The sequence below is a fragment of the Ostrea edulis genome, chromosome 10, assembly GCF_947568905.1.
Source record: "Ostrea edulis chromosome 10, xbOstEdul1.1, whole genome shotgun sequence".
NCBI lineage: Eukaryota > Metazoa > Mollusca > Bivalvia > Ostreida > Ostreidae > Ostrea > Ostrea edulis.
This window is the reverse complement of record NC_079173.1, coordinates 38,463,843-38,480,515: the sequence shown is the minus strand read 5'-3', so window position 1 is coordinate 38,480,515 and position 16,673 is coordinate 38,463,843. Positions and strand designations below refer to the sequence as shown.

The following is a 16,673-nucleotide window of genomic DNA, read 5'->3' as shown; positions in this document are numbered from 1 at the left end:
TACAATCACGTGTGCAATCAATCATCATGATACGTCACCCTGTTCGTTGAAACAATGAAGACATTACCTTATCGAATTCAAACAGAAAACAAATTATTTTTATGATAACAATAATTATTATTAACGATGTTCAGATTTTGATTATCAATCTTTATTTGTAGTTAAATTGTATTAACCTGTATTGATCTATTATAAAAGCATCTAAATACAGTATGCAAGCGATAAAAAAAAAAATCAAATGGTTGTGTGCACTTTATTCATTGTAATGTACATTTATAAAATTATCAATCATTGATTTAAAGTTTAGTAGAAATATATGTAATGTATGTACAAACTGAATTCCACTTTCAAAAACACATCTTCAATAAGTAATCGAAAAAAATCATAACACGTTTACTGAAGGGTAACAATGTCATTGAAGTCGGATTCGATTGGACCTTACGCAATTTTTTTTTTAAATTAAAGGTATTGCTTTTTATTTATTATATTAGATGCTTGTAAATATCCCCATGTGGAATCCAAGGCGCATAATACTGCATGTATTAATATACGTTCATCCACGTTACTGCTATTTTTAAATATTCATAATTTCAATGAAATAAAGATTTATTTTGGCAAAAAACTTCCCCGTTTCCTCAATGTCTATGAATATTGAATAAAAAGTACCGACAGCGTGTGAGATGCAGATTTTGAAATCAACACCATACCGTCCGTTCCCATCCTGTTGCAACGCGTTCCGTTCTCCAAAAGAACCGCTCCGTTCTCACTAAAAATTGTTCTGTTCCCATCGTTCTGCGTTCGTTCTCAAAACAAAACCGTTTGTTCCTAAAACCGTCCAAAGTTTGTTCACCGTTCCATAGGTGTAGTTATATGTTTTGCGGTCTGTATATCTACCAACGTAGATAAAATTCTTTTCCTGGAGACATTGGGAGATTTGAAAAAGGAATAGAGAATCGATTTTACATACCTTTATAACTATTTAAAATAGAAAAGATTTTTTTAAAACCCCTTCAGTCACCTTAGGTTTTACAAATACGGATATATAGAATACATCTTCGTGGAATTACAAGTTTAACCGAATTTGATGCGTTTCCTGATTTGTATTTAATAGATCACCAGCTTCTGAATTGTGTGTTGTTTTTGTTGTGTTTTGTTTTTGTTTTTGGTAATGCTTTCAGCAGTAGAGTTAAATCTAAATTACAAACTACTGGAAACAACTTTCGAAGGAACATGCGTTTATCAAATAGAGCCTGACGACATGTATTTTATCAAAATGAGTACTAATTCTCAGATTAGGTGACAGGGAACTTTCCCTAAAGAACAAATTTCATTGAAGAAATTACTTTCTAAATAGCAAGTACAGTTACATGTGAAATGGAAACTACTACAAACAATTTTTTAAAAACAGTGTGCATATCACGTAAAGACTAGAAATATGCATTTTGTCAAAATCACCATTTATTTTTAGACTGGGTGATATACCACCTTTCCTAAAAGCACAAAATATATTGAAGAAAATAGTGCCAAAATGATCTAAAATTGAGTACATAAAATACTTTCATACTTTGATATAAAATGCGTAAATATAGGATCGGTAGTGCCATTTCAAAGCAAATTTGCATACAAGGTGCTGTCTCATATACATCCTTTCGTTTGAAATTATACTTTGAAAACTTGTTTTAATTCAGAACCACAGGTCTGCAAACCAAATTGAGCACGCGATGTAACACCGGAATAGGTGGATACAATGCCTGGGAGTTAATGGAATATTCCTAAATATATGGTGATAGTGGATAATCTGAATTAATAATTTATCATTGGGGTCATATGGTAGTTTGTCATCATCATTTCTGTATAATACAGGAAATAAAACATCTAAATATGAAACAGAGTGTGGAGAACATGAGCTTCTTTATTCGGAGATAACTGGAGCACGGTATATCTAATCGACATATCAATGAAAATTATTATTGTTGGATAATAGATAAATCAGCATTGATCTATCTAAATGTCTTGGTTAAAGTAATATTTTGTTCAAACACTATGTTCTCGTGCATTGAATCAATTTAGAAAATGTGATATCTTATCATTATGGCGATGATCAATAAAGGTTAATCAGGACATCTTTAGGATTCAGTGAGCTCACAATCAATAAAGGTTAATCAGGACATCTTTACGATTCAGAGACCTCACAAACAATAAGATAACAACGGTACAGAATGACAAATTTGATATGTTGGCGAATTTAGAGATCCTATATTTCTGGATAGTTGTAATACAACTAAATGATTGGTATAAACTGAGAGTAAGCAACACTATGAAAATTTGACACTGTAAATTACATGGAAAAAACTATATCGTGTGTATTCTAATGCATGTTTGTCTTTATTTAAATAATGAAATGACTAAAGTTATGTATAATTTCATAAATTATGTTTATATAAGTAATGCACTTCAGGTCATTCAGACTATATCGCATTGTTCTGAAATAAATGTGCAATTTAAATTCCACAGGCATGGCACATACATTGCAAATCACACCTGCATTTCAACCGCCTAATGTGCAGACCTTAAAATATGTTTGATACCTGTATTTGTCACCTATTCCCATACGTATGCCATGTATCATTTTATTACTATATTTTATTTATGGTGTTCATTCGTTCAACATATACATTTTTCAGCCGTACCATATATATATTATTCACCACAATTCATTACACTCATTATTTCCAAGTACATTTAAAAACTCTCCATTACAAGAAAAAACATCACATAGCCTTAAAATATCTAATTACACAGGTCTGTGTATTTTTTCTATCTATAGACAACATTCGCTGTCATGCATCTGCCCCTTCAATATAACTCATTGAATTAGCAATGAAAGGAGGGACAGAATCTTCCACATTTCTCATATATGTTGATACTTCGTTTTTTAATGTGTTACTGAAAGTACACTTTAAAGGTTATCAACTTCAACGTTTCCATCGCCATCTTTACGGTAGTACCTATATTCTCACCTAAATTCGGCGTTTATGTATCTCAACTGATCCACTGCGCAAGAGTGTGTTCTGCAAATGATGAATTTTTAATCAAGGCAGGCTTGGAATATATCAGTTGATATCACAGGGGTTTCAACAGTCTCATTTAATTAAAAGTCAACATTTCGTAAATTATATTATCCTTATAATGATTATATTTGAAAATACAGCCTGTCATAGGGTGGGTGTTTTAGAAAGTATCCCATACCAATTGTTTCGTCATTTTTCTTCTCAATAGAATAATGTGACGGCATGATTGTCATTTCAATGTCACTGGACTCATGACGAAGCAGTAGAAACGTTTTTGTCATCGCAGTCCTTTAAAATTGTAGAAATCGCAACTTGTCATTAGATACATGCAGTGTTCACAAACGAAGCTTGAAATATGAAAAAAAAACATCATGCGACGAAATAATTTATGAAACCTGAAAGCTGTGTACAATAATTTGTTCTACCTGTCAGTGAATACACAAGATCAATTTCTTTATTTGCCCATTTAGTCCGGCTATACCTGGTGCAACAATTTCTAGCTATGTCTTTTATGATACAGAAAATTCGCATCAATATCAATGGCAAAATATATTGCTCATAGTACTCACCTTTGAAAACATGTAGAAAATATGTCCCGATGCTGCTGGATCTAGTAAATGCTATACCAAGCCCCTAGCTTTGTTCCTTTAATAAATACTGACTGCTGTGAAGGAAACACTTGAAATGTATTATAGCATGAACTATTTCAGAAGTAATGTAAATCAAACGTCGATTTTAAAATGTTTTAAGAACTTTAAGTAAATTTGAACTCATCAAACTGTTCCCAAATCAACAGAATGAAAACGTGCTACTTTTCAACACCTTACGTGCACATTACTCACGATACAAAAGACTAGTCATTTTGAAAGTATAAACAGCTGTTTATTTAATAGAAATGGAAGACGGAGATGTTCATATATTTTGAAAAGACATTAAAAAATCACTGTGTGAAACATCATTCTGATTCTTGCTAGAACTACTCTGAAGTTGTTGCTGAAAAACCTGCTTGAGTTTCACCTTGGCAATGTCGTGGGGTGTTTAGGGATCAAGTTTTACAATAATCCTTTGACATTTCCATTAGCACAAATTACACTTATTTATTAGTTGATCTGTTTACGAGGCTGAATTTATTCCAAAACGTCCATACTAATAAAAATAATGTCTTTGTAGTGTCCTTCACTCAACATTTATATCTATGCCCAACGTTCTATCTATAAACAATGTTCATTATCATGCATGTGCTGATTTGATATATCCCAGTGAACTTGAAATAAAAGATACAACGGATTGTCTCATATTTTCGTCATATTTGGCTATTTTCTTGAACATAGATGTTAGCGACAAACTGACGATGCAACTTTGTGAAAAATGGTGTGATTTCCGATTATCCATCCTCAACTTACCATATTTATGCAGTAACATTCCATTATCACTTGCATGTGAGGTATATATGTCTCAACCGATTCAGTTATGTATATGATTATTTATTTTTAAATCGTGACAAGCTACTGGCAAACAAGTTGATGTTACAGGTGTTTCAACAGTCATCTTTGATGTCGCCATTACGTATTTTGTTTGATCATGATGTTAAATGACATGTTCATTTAAACTGTTCCGTTATTTCATTAGATACTTCAATGATAATGCAACAACAAAAATGACCAAAGCTATCTTATCATGTGATTTTCTTTCGAATCTCAAAATTGCTGAATATTTTATTAAGAGGTTTCTGCAGTATATGTAATCTACATATCGAGTTGATAATTAATGTTGATAGTAAATGAATCACCCTTAATGTACCTGAACGTGGTGTTCAAAGTGGCATTTTGTGAAAACAATATTGTCTTGCATATTGAATCAACTTGCAAAATAACCGTACCATTGTAAAGTTAATCAACTGAGGTTAATCAGGATTTTTTTTATCATTCAGATACCTGAGTAACAATAAACTAACAACGTTACAGATTGGAACAGTTGATCAACTGGCGAGTTTAAAGAATCTGTAAGTACCTTTATATGGATTCATTTGCTTGCACTACAAATGAATAACATGTACGGCATGTAATATTTGCACTGAAACTGAACAGCTTTTTAAAGTCCCTTCAATGTAAAACAGGAACATAAGTTTCATTTGTTACGATATTGCATTTTTCAAAATTTATTTATCTCAACATAAAACGAAAAGGTAAAGATAAGGAACAATAATTTTAAAAATCATATAAAGGTTTAAAACTAAATGCAGAGTAGGAAACAATATGACACCTGGTCACATCGGAGGTGGGGTCAGATGCCTAGGAGGAGTAATATTTAAAGTTTAATGGGAAAATAGGGCTTACAGAAGGTGTGACAGGTTGAAAAGGGATATTTACTCCTCCTCGGTACCTATCTCATCTCTGGTGTGTCCAGGGATATATGTCTGCCCAATTTTCTATTTGGATTTATGAGATTGATTATTGTTCATTATCTTTCCCGTTCATCGACATATGAATGAAAATGATTACGGTTCAATAAACGATATATTATGTATTTGAATGTCAAATTTAAAGGCAAATTTTGTGCCCTTGCTCTTGCGTGTTGAATCAACTAACACTTCAGTGCATTTCATTATTGCAGTGATTATAGTCCAGGTTAGCAGGGAAATAATCACGATTCACAGACGCAAGGTTTATGTATAATAAGATGACAACGTTACAAAATTAAATCTTTGATCCGTTGGCAAATTGACGAAACATATAGATATTGAAATGAATATCAATTACTTTAAATACGGTTGATTAATTTGTACATATTGGTAGTTATCAAGAATATGTACATTTTAAAACATCATTTTCTGTTTCAAACGACAATGTAAATGGCATGAAATATATACCATATCCCCATACCTTGATACACGATTCACTAAAATTATGAAATGACAGCATTTTTACATCATCTTATAATTAATTTTATTAGAAATAATGTGATTTAGGTCATTGGTTATAAATTCGAAATCGTGAAATGGCATTCTTCTTGAATATATATTCAATATGCATTTCATATACCTAAGACATGTTTTGCAAACCAAACCTCTATTTCTACCGCTTACTATACATACTGTAAAAATGGTACGACGAATATACTTGTGAGAACATATGTTACATATTCACATATATATGTCCTACACAATTTTATGGATTTAAAGTGCGTTATTCATTTGCCCATTCATCCTTTTTATCTATGTTCGCTAAAATTCACTGCACACATATCCTGCAAGTTGGTTTTCTAATGCAAATGAATCGTTTGAATACAATCGCATGCTTTGGGAATAAAAACCTTAATATAATTTGTGTAACATTAAACATTCAAAGAATATTAAAACTGGTATTGGAAATTGAAATGCCAAATCAAGGATAATCTGTGTACATATGTACATTTGAATATTAGTCCCAAAGCAGTGTCGCACACTCATTGCATAATCAAGGTAAATAGGTATAATGGCGGGTGTGACCGATCAACAGGTGATGTTTACCCCTCCTAGACACCAGACCCCCTCTAATGTTTCCAGGTAATCCCACTCTAAATTAAGCATTCTTATTCTATTTCTGGTACCGTTATCTTTTTTTTTATCATTTTATCTTTCAATGACATAGTAAGAGTCTTAAAACGAAAAAGATAAAGAATGAAATTATCCATCAATCACATAATCCTGTAAATTATTCAAAAGCGAGAGCAGGGCAAACAGTTTTCCCTGTAAACTCCAAAGTTGAGACAGTCTTCTTAGAGGGTGTAAGTATCACCTGTTGACTTGCAACTTATGCCTTCATGTGAACTAATTTCTTCCTATATGTTTATAAAAGACATGGAGTTAACGAACATTCAAATGTGGGATCAGGTGCCTAAAAGAAACAAGCATCCCCTGTTAAAAGGTCACAGTCGCTATAATACCACTATAGTGATCCGATCAATGGAGTAAACCTAATTAAATCAGTATATAAAGAGCGGTTCCATAATTGGCATGATACAGGTAAACAAAAATTCACCTAATGATGTAACATTTTAATATCATCAGTAACCTTTAACTCATCAATCATATGAATGCTGTAATTCATCCAAAGGTGAGAACTCCATCTTGCTGTGTGTCATGTAAAGACAATTAGATTTAAATTTTAATTATGGTGATTCTGGTGTTCCGTGTTTTTCCCACTCTCAGTGATTCATTCGTTACACCATTGATGAAATTCCTCTCTGCTGTTTATCTCTATGTTTTCATTGACCACAGTTCGTTTTCCTCATATTTACGTGCAATGTTGATCACCTAACAAACTTAAGTATATGTAACACTAGATATGTAGGAATAACGCACAATTATGTAAAATTATTTTTTTTTCTATTTTGAGACAGAAATAGGGAAATAAGGATAATGGCACTGTTCATGAAAAGGAACACATACAGTGTTTTATTTTGAATTTATCATTTAGAGATTTTGAAACAAAATGTTGAATTATAAGATATATTTATGTAGCATGATTTTGGCATGTTTGAGTGAAAGTTTTGAAAAATTAAAATGGAAATAATCGCTTGTGAGTTAATATTTAAGTGGTTTTTGTCATTTTCAAATTTTAAAATAGGTTTGAACTGATCGAAACACTAGGAGTTGCAAATACAACAGTGTACAGTACCCGCAACGTTATTCTTGACATTCCTATCGTGTTCTATCGTGCGTGTATCCTATCGTATCGTGCGTGTATCCTATCGTATCGTGCGTGTATCCTATCCTATCGTGTATCAGGTTTTCCGTTTTCTATCGTGTTTTGCGTTTATCAGGTCTATCGTGTATCGTATTATGCGTGTATCGGGTTTTCCGTTTATCGTGAAAATCGTTTATCGTGTAGCTTCGGAAACTATCGGGATCGTATATTAAATCTAATGAAAAAGTAAGATACTTTCCGAAAGCTTTATTCGTTTTGTTAAAGAAGCTATTTTTAGGAATCGAGGAAAGACAGTATATTTGAAGGAGAACATAAAGCTGTTGATTTTAAAGCAGAAAAAGAGCTATATGTCTGTCCAGAGAGGGTGAAAATTTATCGCAATGTCATTCTGTCTGGAAAGTAGGCAGTGGTTTGCCGAGCAAACCGAGGACAATAAAACTGAAAGCTCCTTCATCTGGAGTTCATAAACAGTTCCTTGTCTAGAAACAATTATTTGTAATTAACACTAACAGAGAAATAGAAAGTTCCGATCTGAAAGGAAAAATCAGTAAATTACATTGTTTATCACATATATTTTAATAATGGTTCTTTTTCTTCCGATTTTGTTCACCTGTATTCAACTTATATACCAACTGCTGAACTTGTGCGCGTTCTTATCTATCTGATTTTGTGTATCACCCGTGTTTTGACAGTAAACATTCTCAGGGGCATTGTATTTCACACATTTAGAAGATTAAGTTTTAAAAGAGTGCAAGGGTATATTGCATCTCCCAAAGTTCTGCTCAATTGGGCACGATTCAGCTGTCATCGTTGTTTTTTTTTTTATTTGTACATGTACACATATACCAATAGTCGTACGTGTAGATACTGGAAATGTATGCCGGTTTTGATGATTATTTGAATTTTTTTACATGCTAAACACAAACATTTAATTTAAAGCGTTTCTAAATTGCGACTTTAAATCAAGCCGGGTTTCGTTTATGTTTTTAATAGTTTATTTATTTTTTGTTAACAAAATATCAATTCATATGAATATGTTCCAATTACTTATGACTATCAATTATTACTCATAGTGTAGAAATATCTAACATATGAGCATATGGTGTAGTGCAGTGGATTGAATTTAAAGCGGTCATTATGAAAATAATTGTAGTTGTTGAAAGAGCGGTGAACTCAGAGCTTGATGCAAAATAACCCCCCTCCTCGCTACACACAAAATATTACTTAGTTTTATTTGATATCCAAGATAATAGACAACAGAATAAGAGAGCTATTGAAGCATGATATCACTACATTATATTCCATTTTGTTAATTCCCTGTTTAATTGCTAAACACTCGGTATCAAGTGTGAATACCACGGGTCCTCGGAGATGACCTTAAAAACAGACGCCCCGTGTCACGGTAGGTGTGGCACGCTAAAAAACCCTCACTGCTCAATGGCCGTAATTGCCGAGCATAAGCCTAAATTTAAAAGCTCTTCACCGGTCATGGTGACGTTAAGCAAGATAAAAATCAATCACTCCATTTATGATTCATATATTAAACATTCAAGGTGACAATATACGTTTTAGAATCATTGGCTGAGAAAATTCATATAGATATCAAATAATGAATTCAATACCGTATATAGTTTAGCTTCCGGATTTTAGCTGTAATGACGTTAAAGAAAACATAAATAGAATTTAAAAAAAATAAACGTACAACCGTGGATAATTACATTATATGCTTTAGGTATATATTAAGTATTGAAATCCTTCAATATTATTATCAACATAATGAAATTATTTTGTACGTATCAAACTTTCGTTCTGTCTAAATTGTTTCTAAATTTACAACATTTCTATCAGGTTTTCCGTTTATCGTGAAGATCGTTTATCGTGTTTTGCGTTTATCAGGTCTATCGTGAAGATCGTTTATCAGGTTTTGCGTTTATCAGGTTTACCGTGTATCCTATCGTATCGTGCGTGTATCCTATCGTATCGTGCGTGTATCCTATCCTATCGTGCGTGTATCGTGTTCTATCGTTTATCATGTCAAGAATAACGTTGCGGGTACTGTACATTTACTAGTATACAGGGAACATGACAAGGAACCCACCCTATAGGTCTCCATCTCAGGCGACATCGGCTTCCTTGATACCCCTCTCTAAATGTTGACAGGTGTCTTTAAAATATTTTCATGTATGGGTACAATCACGTGTGCAATCAATCATCATGATAAGTCAACAATGCAGATATTATCTTATCGAATTTAAACAGAATATAAATCATTTTTATAATAACAGTAATTATTATCAACGATGTTCAAATTTTAATTTTCAATCATTATATGTGGTTAAATTGTATTACCGGTATTGATCTATTTAAAAGTATCTAAATACAATATGCAAATGATAAAAAAAATTAAACGGTTGAATTCATTGCATTGTACATTTGTATACTTATTAACCATTGATATAAAGTTTACAAGATATATATATATATAATGTATGTACAAACTGAATTCCACTTTCTAAAACACATGTGCACTAAGTAATCGAAAGCAAATCATAACATTTTTACTTAAGGGTGACAATGTTATTGAAGTCGGATTCGATGTGACCTATCGCGATTTTTATTCTTAAATTGAAGATGTTGGTTTTTATCTATCATATTACAGTACACGACACGAGTTTTATACACCCCACCGTGGAAAGACCACGGTGGAAAATCCACGGAGATACACCGTGTCCTCCGTGTTCCACGGTGTGTGTTATTTGCGAATACACACAGCTGCTAAAAGCTTTGTTCTGGCCACGGGCGCCTTGCGGGAGATGGGAAAATGTGCCGCATGCCAAATAATCAAGATAAAGGTGGAATTTTAAGAAAAGAAAAAAATGTCAATATTTTCCCCCCTGATACTTATATTGTTTTTCAGCATTTTGAACCAATTCCAACGATACCAAACACTATATATTATGTTTTTAAGAAAACCTGGTTTTGAATTTTTTTCTTTTAGTCTTCTTTCTTCGTTAAAATATTCTTAAATTCTATGTTTAAATAATGTATACTTGCAGGCAATTCCTGTTTTGAATGCGAATTAGTATATTCAGTAAATGAAAAACATACATGTACAACATGTGATAGGGATATTTAATAATTACCGATGTGCTCTCTCTCTCTCTCTCTCTCTCTCTCTCTCTCTCTCTCTCTCTGACAAATAGCGATGGGAATAATTACTTCCATCATATTGTGTTGATATGCATCTTGACAAATATAACTTGATCCAATATAGAAATTAGAGAATTGTCGATGATTAACAAATTGGAATTAATTTATTACGTAATTAATAGAAGTAAAAATACAAACCATCGAATGATTCATTTTTAAAATCCCGAGTTAATTACATTTGACCGAGACTTATGTTCGATGTACTTTGATAGAGGTTTTCATAAAAAAAATGTTGATCGGGAGTGTCTGGATAATGCAATGATTTTTGTATGATAAGTATATACCATGCAAATTACTAGGGTCTTTGTCACAGTATAACTAAACTACGGTTAGCTAGTCTGGGTTTTGACTTTTCATGAAAAGTGTGAAATATATTGGGTCGGCGCGATATCTAAGATCACGGGTATCTTGCGCCGACCCAATATATTTCACACTTTCCGCAAGAAGCTAAGCACTTCTGTTGATTTCAAATACACGGATTAGCTGACCCCCATTGTTCTACTGAGGCGAAAACCCCTTCGAATTTGCATGGAATGTACAAGTTATACACAGGTCTTTGTTATAGTCATACATCATAGTACCGCTAACCCGACAAGCATTTTTTTTTTAATTTTGAATAAGTTATTGAATGACGAAGTATGACCAAACTGCAGATTGAACTTTATAGAGCCCCGTGCTAACATAATTTATATTTTTAATGTATCAGAAGGGATATGTTGCCGGTTAAATTGTGTAAAATTCTAAAACTGTCTCAATTTCCCCTTCCGACTTCAATTTCTTAAATCGTGCAGTGGGTAGGTCGTTATAAGCTAATGGCTAAATCCTTAACTTTCAAATTTTCAAAGTACACTCTCTCCGATTCTAAATCCTCTGTGTCAAATGCAACTAGTTCATGAAAAAAAAACTAATATCAATATAAGCAGAAATAACTTACGAATTATTTGCTTTTATTCATATACGCTATCGATTTTTAAAATCTTTAATTTAATCTTTAGATGCATTAGATAATGAAAGCAAGAGAGAGAGAGAGAGAGAGAGAGAGAGAGAGAGAGAGAGAGTCCAAGTGGTAATCATTGATTATAATATTCATGAATGTATGCAGATACGGGAAGTTTAATACGTTCTGTATAAATCTTTAAAGTATAATTTCTTTCTGATTAGTTATTCATCCCCTTTCATTCTGATATATTTTTTTTTATTTCCCATTTTGTTTTCTTACATGTTAAATTTTTCGGCTAGTCCGGGTTAGGACTAATGAATGAGCCCCCCCCCCCCCCCCCCCCTTCTTCTAAAACGATGTTACGTGCTTAGCTGTCTATCTCCCTCTCAGTCAAAAATAAAATAAATTCATGCTATACATACTGCAACATCATTGGATTTACTGGATAATTCTTCGATTTCACCTTCATAATACATGTTAATGCAAGCGGACTATTTAGGCTTTTTTTCCATATTCGCTAGCCGAGATTATTCGTCCACAACGGCACAGTTGACTCAAAACCCATTGCTAGTGGAGATTAGATGAATTTTACCCCTGTATTATGTTATAACTGACCAAAACCTAGTACGTTTGTTTTACAACTTTCATTCAGAAGACGCGCACTTAGTTATTGAGTTACTGAATAAACGAGAAAACGTCTGTATTTTTATTTCAATCGTTGTCAACTGTATACTTTGTGATATTTCAAGACTACATGTACTTAATTCAATTTATTGGATGTCATCACCATTATGCAATGGTATACAAAAATATAAAGACAAAAGGCTTTTATATATACATTTAATAAATAATACATGCATGGGCATTATAGGTAGGGGAGCACATTTTATTTTATTATTTTCTTAACCCTTTCTCTACCGGCACATTTTAGAAGTTTTTAAAGACTAAATGACAATATTTTTAAATCGATTTAAATCTGCATGGATCACAATTTGGGGTAGGCATATGACATGTAATTTTGTTAGGAATTGGACAGGGAACAATTTCTTATAAAATTTGTCAATGTATTCCATGACCTCAAATAGATCTACGGGGTCAAAGGTCATATAAGTGCACATTTTTGCAATCTTTTTTCTCTGAAATATATATATTACGACCCCTCTCACTAGATTAGAGTCAAAAATAGGAAATTCTAAATGTATGAGCTAATGTGCCTCTTAATATACTACAAAAAGAACAAAATCAAACTAATCAATTTTATTGACAAACAAATATTTTTGGTTGCTATGTAACAACACTCATAGTACAATTTTGACCATAATTTGCCTTTCTGCATCCATTCGACACAATTTAAACGTAATTACAATCCATGATGATTAGTAAATGTCACATTATTTTAAAAATATAATCTTTAAATAGATCTTAATCATTTTAAAAGGTTTTTAACAAAAATATGATGAAGAGAATTAAGGTCAAAGGTCATCAAATGAAAAGTTCGTACTTTATATACTTGTCCATCATTTTCTAATAATATGACGTTTTGCCATTATGTTCCATTAAATAGAATAAGTATTGCAACATTAAAACAAAGATCTTTCAATTATTGTTAATCTAAAACAATCTATTTTTTATTCAATTATATTTGGTTGCTAAGCAACAACACCTTATCAAATGTTATCAAAAAGTACTAACCATTTTTCCTCTCCAAGTTCAACATATACGAATGTTCAAGTACTTACTTTCAATCACTAGATTTAAATGTACTTGCATCACATTTAACAAAAATGTTCTTATATTCAACCTCTTGAAACCTATTTCTAGACATAATTCTTGATAATGAGTTGTTCCGACAGGGGCATGCGTTGACCAATATCTGTATATCGACTGGAACTTCGCAGCAGGCGTGTATAAGATAATGCACAAAAATCTGAAAAAAAAGTATTTCTTAATACTTAGTCCTAAATACTAATGTATTGTCAAAGCTTTTGAATACTCAATTGGCTCTGTAAATGTTTTCGATAATCAAGGCCCTCTGAAAAGTATGCATTTAATTACTTATGAAATTTTATCAAAGGTAATTGTAGTACACATTTAATACAATGTAAATGAGTTACATGCACAGCCAGATTAATTTTGGTAAAGGTAATCTTTTTACTATGCATTTTATTATTCTTTTTTAACTGGAAATCACCGCCACAATATCGGTTTTTAAAACTAGTGATACCTGTACAGTTCCTCTTCAGTGAGAGGCTGCAAACTTTCTTGGGAAGTATATGGCAACCCTTCCCCCTAGATATGACCATCTCAGCATAATGGTTGGTGGCAACACAGATGGAGAAAACCAAATCTTCTGTCAAAGACAGCTTCATAAAATCTGCAGTTCTCCGAATAATAGGGTCCCATATCTGAAAAAAAAAATTGCAAATAAAATCAGTATTGGCCACCATACCTTAAAACGTGTCATACCTTATAATTAGAAACTAATTAGAAATTGTTTTGTCTCATTTTGTATGTATCCGATCCCTAGTTATGTAGCAAAAAAAAAAAAACCAAACAAACAAACAAAAAAACCCAGTAAAATGGTACACACATATCAGTGTACCATAATGCCATGATTCCAATTGTGAATGTATTATCTGGATTTATTTGAATGTTAATCAAATTTATACTGATTTAACCCTATAGTCAACCTCAAAGAATCATACCTACTGAAAGCTAGGTTGTCACCCCGAATGAAATGCCACAGTTCTGGGATCAGGTGTTCCTGTGTCCTCCACATCAGCATCCTTCCAATGCATGTCTGGATTTGCTAGTAGACTGTCGCTAGCGGATGATACCTGGGAACTTCCCACTAAATATTGGGATGCCAATACCCTTTTTAAAGAAGAAACAAATTACAATTAAGAATTGTTGGTTTATGTTTAAAAAGCAAAATCTAAGTTTCACGGTAGCATGGAACAGTTTCGCACTTAAATGTATTTAAAAGATAAGGTAAGGAATTGCATACATGTGTTAGAAATGAATCGAATATTTTATTATACATTGCGAGAGTAGCAGAGTGGATAATGAAAAAAAAATGTATCATGTAGGTATCTGCATTATGCCCAGCATATAATATACACGAGGGCAAATACTGAAGAAATTCAGGTTAAAACCTACAGGGTTCAGCGAAAATACTGAAACTCTGAGGGAAAGTGAATGACCCCAGATATAAAAGTTGAATTGAATTGCTTCTTAATGGTACCCAGTGTTTAATCCCCCTTGCATGGTACTCTGATGGGCTGTGGATTTAGTCGAAATTAGAGAAAATCTAGGCAAGAAGGGGATTGATTGATTGATGTTTTCTGCCAAACTCAACAATTTTTCAGTTATCTGGTGGCACCCAGTTTTTTTTATTGGTGGAAGAGAGAACCCAGATACCTGGGGAGATACCACCGATCTTTTGAAAGTAAACTGGGAAAACCTTCTCACTTACCGGCGCGAACGGGATTCGAACCCGCGCCGACAGAGGTGAGAGGCCGTGTGATTTTGAGCGCAATGCTCTAACCACTCGGCCACGGAGGAGGCCGGCAAGAAGGGGACACTTGCCCATCAGCTCATAGCATACAAGTACCAGCATGTATGGATCACATGTAATTATTGGTCATAAGCTACTAAGTGTATATAAAATACATGCACTTGAATAAAAGAGAAATCAATATGATTTTTCATTAGCCTGTCATAATCAGACTTTGATTGATGTTAACCCACCCCCATTTTGGCCCAAACACACATTTTGTTTTTATTTCTGTTACAGAATAAAGAAAATAATTCAAAGTATGATAATAAATTATATCATTACAATAATGCAAAGTGTGTTTTCCTAACAGATTGTGTTTTTTTTTTTTTTTCATAGAAAGATAATTTCTTTTATAAACATGGAACAAAACATGGAAAATAGCCTTCTCACCAGCGGCCGTGAATGTCCAGTCTGATTAAAACCACCCAATCCCATTATACACTAAATACACCCTCTTCTTACACTCGCGCGTCAGGTAAGGAGATAATTCTGGGGAAAAGGGGGGGGGGGTGTTAATCAAACTGCCGGACCCGAACAGGGTGTTATTCACTTGGCTTAGGTATCATAAATTATAAATATTTTCTTTCATGAAACGACAAATCATGGCATCAAATCGCGGTTAATTAATCGTGAATTTTTCATAACATGACAAAACCGCATATTTTTTTCTTTTTAGTCGGCCTATGTGGCTACATCAACTTACATGTACGTATTTATACTGAATGCATGATCGTTTGGGTCATCCTGCAACAGGAGATCCAGGGTATCTTCTTCTGACATCAGGTCGTTTTAAAGATGTAAAATACTTGTAAGCGTTCGCTGTGACAGTCACGGTGAAGCTGTGTTGTTTTCGTTGAAACGGAAACACGTGTGTTCTCCGTGCACACTTTCAGAAAACCCCGCGATTTGGATCACGGAAAAATAAAAGTATACAGGCTATATATAGGCGAACTTCTTTTTTGTTTTCTTTCTTTGGCAGAGAAAAAAAAATTATTACTATTCCGAACAAATATAACGTTTATATATATATATATATATATATATATATATATATATATATATATCTGAATTTGAAGTACTTTATTTATCTTTTTTTAAATTCAATCTGCCGATGTAACATTCTCAATAGGTGTTTTATGAAGTTACATGTAGGTTTTGTAACTGTTATTTAAACCAATATTGGTTTTATGCTTTTTAAAAATAGC

The 16,673-nt window shown here is 32.9% G+C and overlaps 1 protein-coding gene and 1 long non-coding RNA gene across 22 annotated transcripts in view; one reads left to right on the top strand and one right to left on the bottom strand.

Annotated features, from left to right (window-relative positions):
- LOC125666012 (leucine-rich repeat-containing protein 15-like) overlaps positions 1-16,673 on the top strand; it is a 304,143-nt gene that overhangs the window by 146,646 nt on the left and 140,824 nt on the right. For 19 of the 21 annotated variants that reach the window (XM_056151253.1, XM_056151251.1, XM_056151252.1 and 16 more), the window contains exon 6: positions 5,002-5,073. The exons of the other annotated variants lie outside the window; for them this stretch is intronic. In XM_056151253.1, the coding sequence (XP_056007228.1) occupies positions 5,002-5,073 (72 nt within the window). The remainder of the gene's footprint in view (positions 1-5,001; positions 5,074-16,673) is intronic. 21 annotated transcript variants of the gene reach the window in all.
- LOC125657454 (uncharacterized) lies at positions 13,154-16,360 on the bottom strand. The gene is made up of 4 exons (XR_007363345.2): positions 16,172-16,360; positions 14,615-14,783; positions 14,134-14,314; positions 13,154-13,836 (listed from the first exon to the last, which is right to left on the bottom strand). It is a non-coding gene; the product is annotated as an uncharacterized LOC125657454 (long non-coding RNA).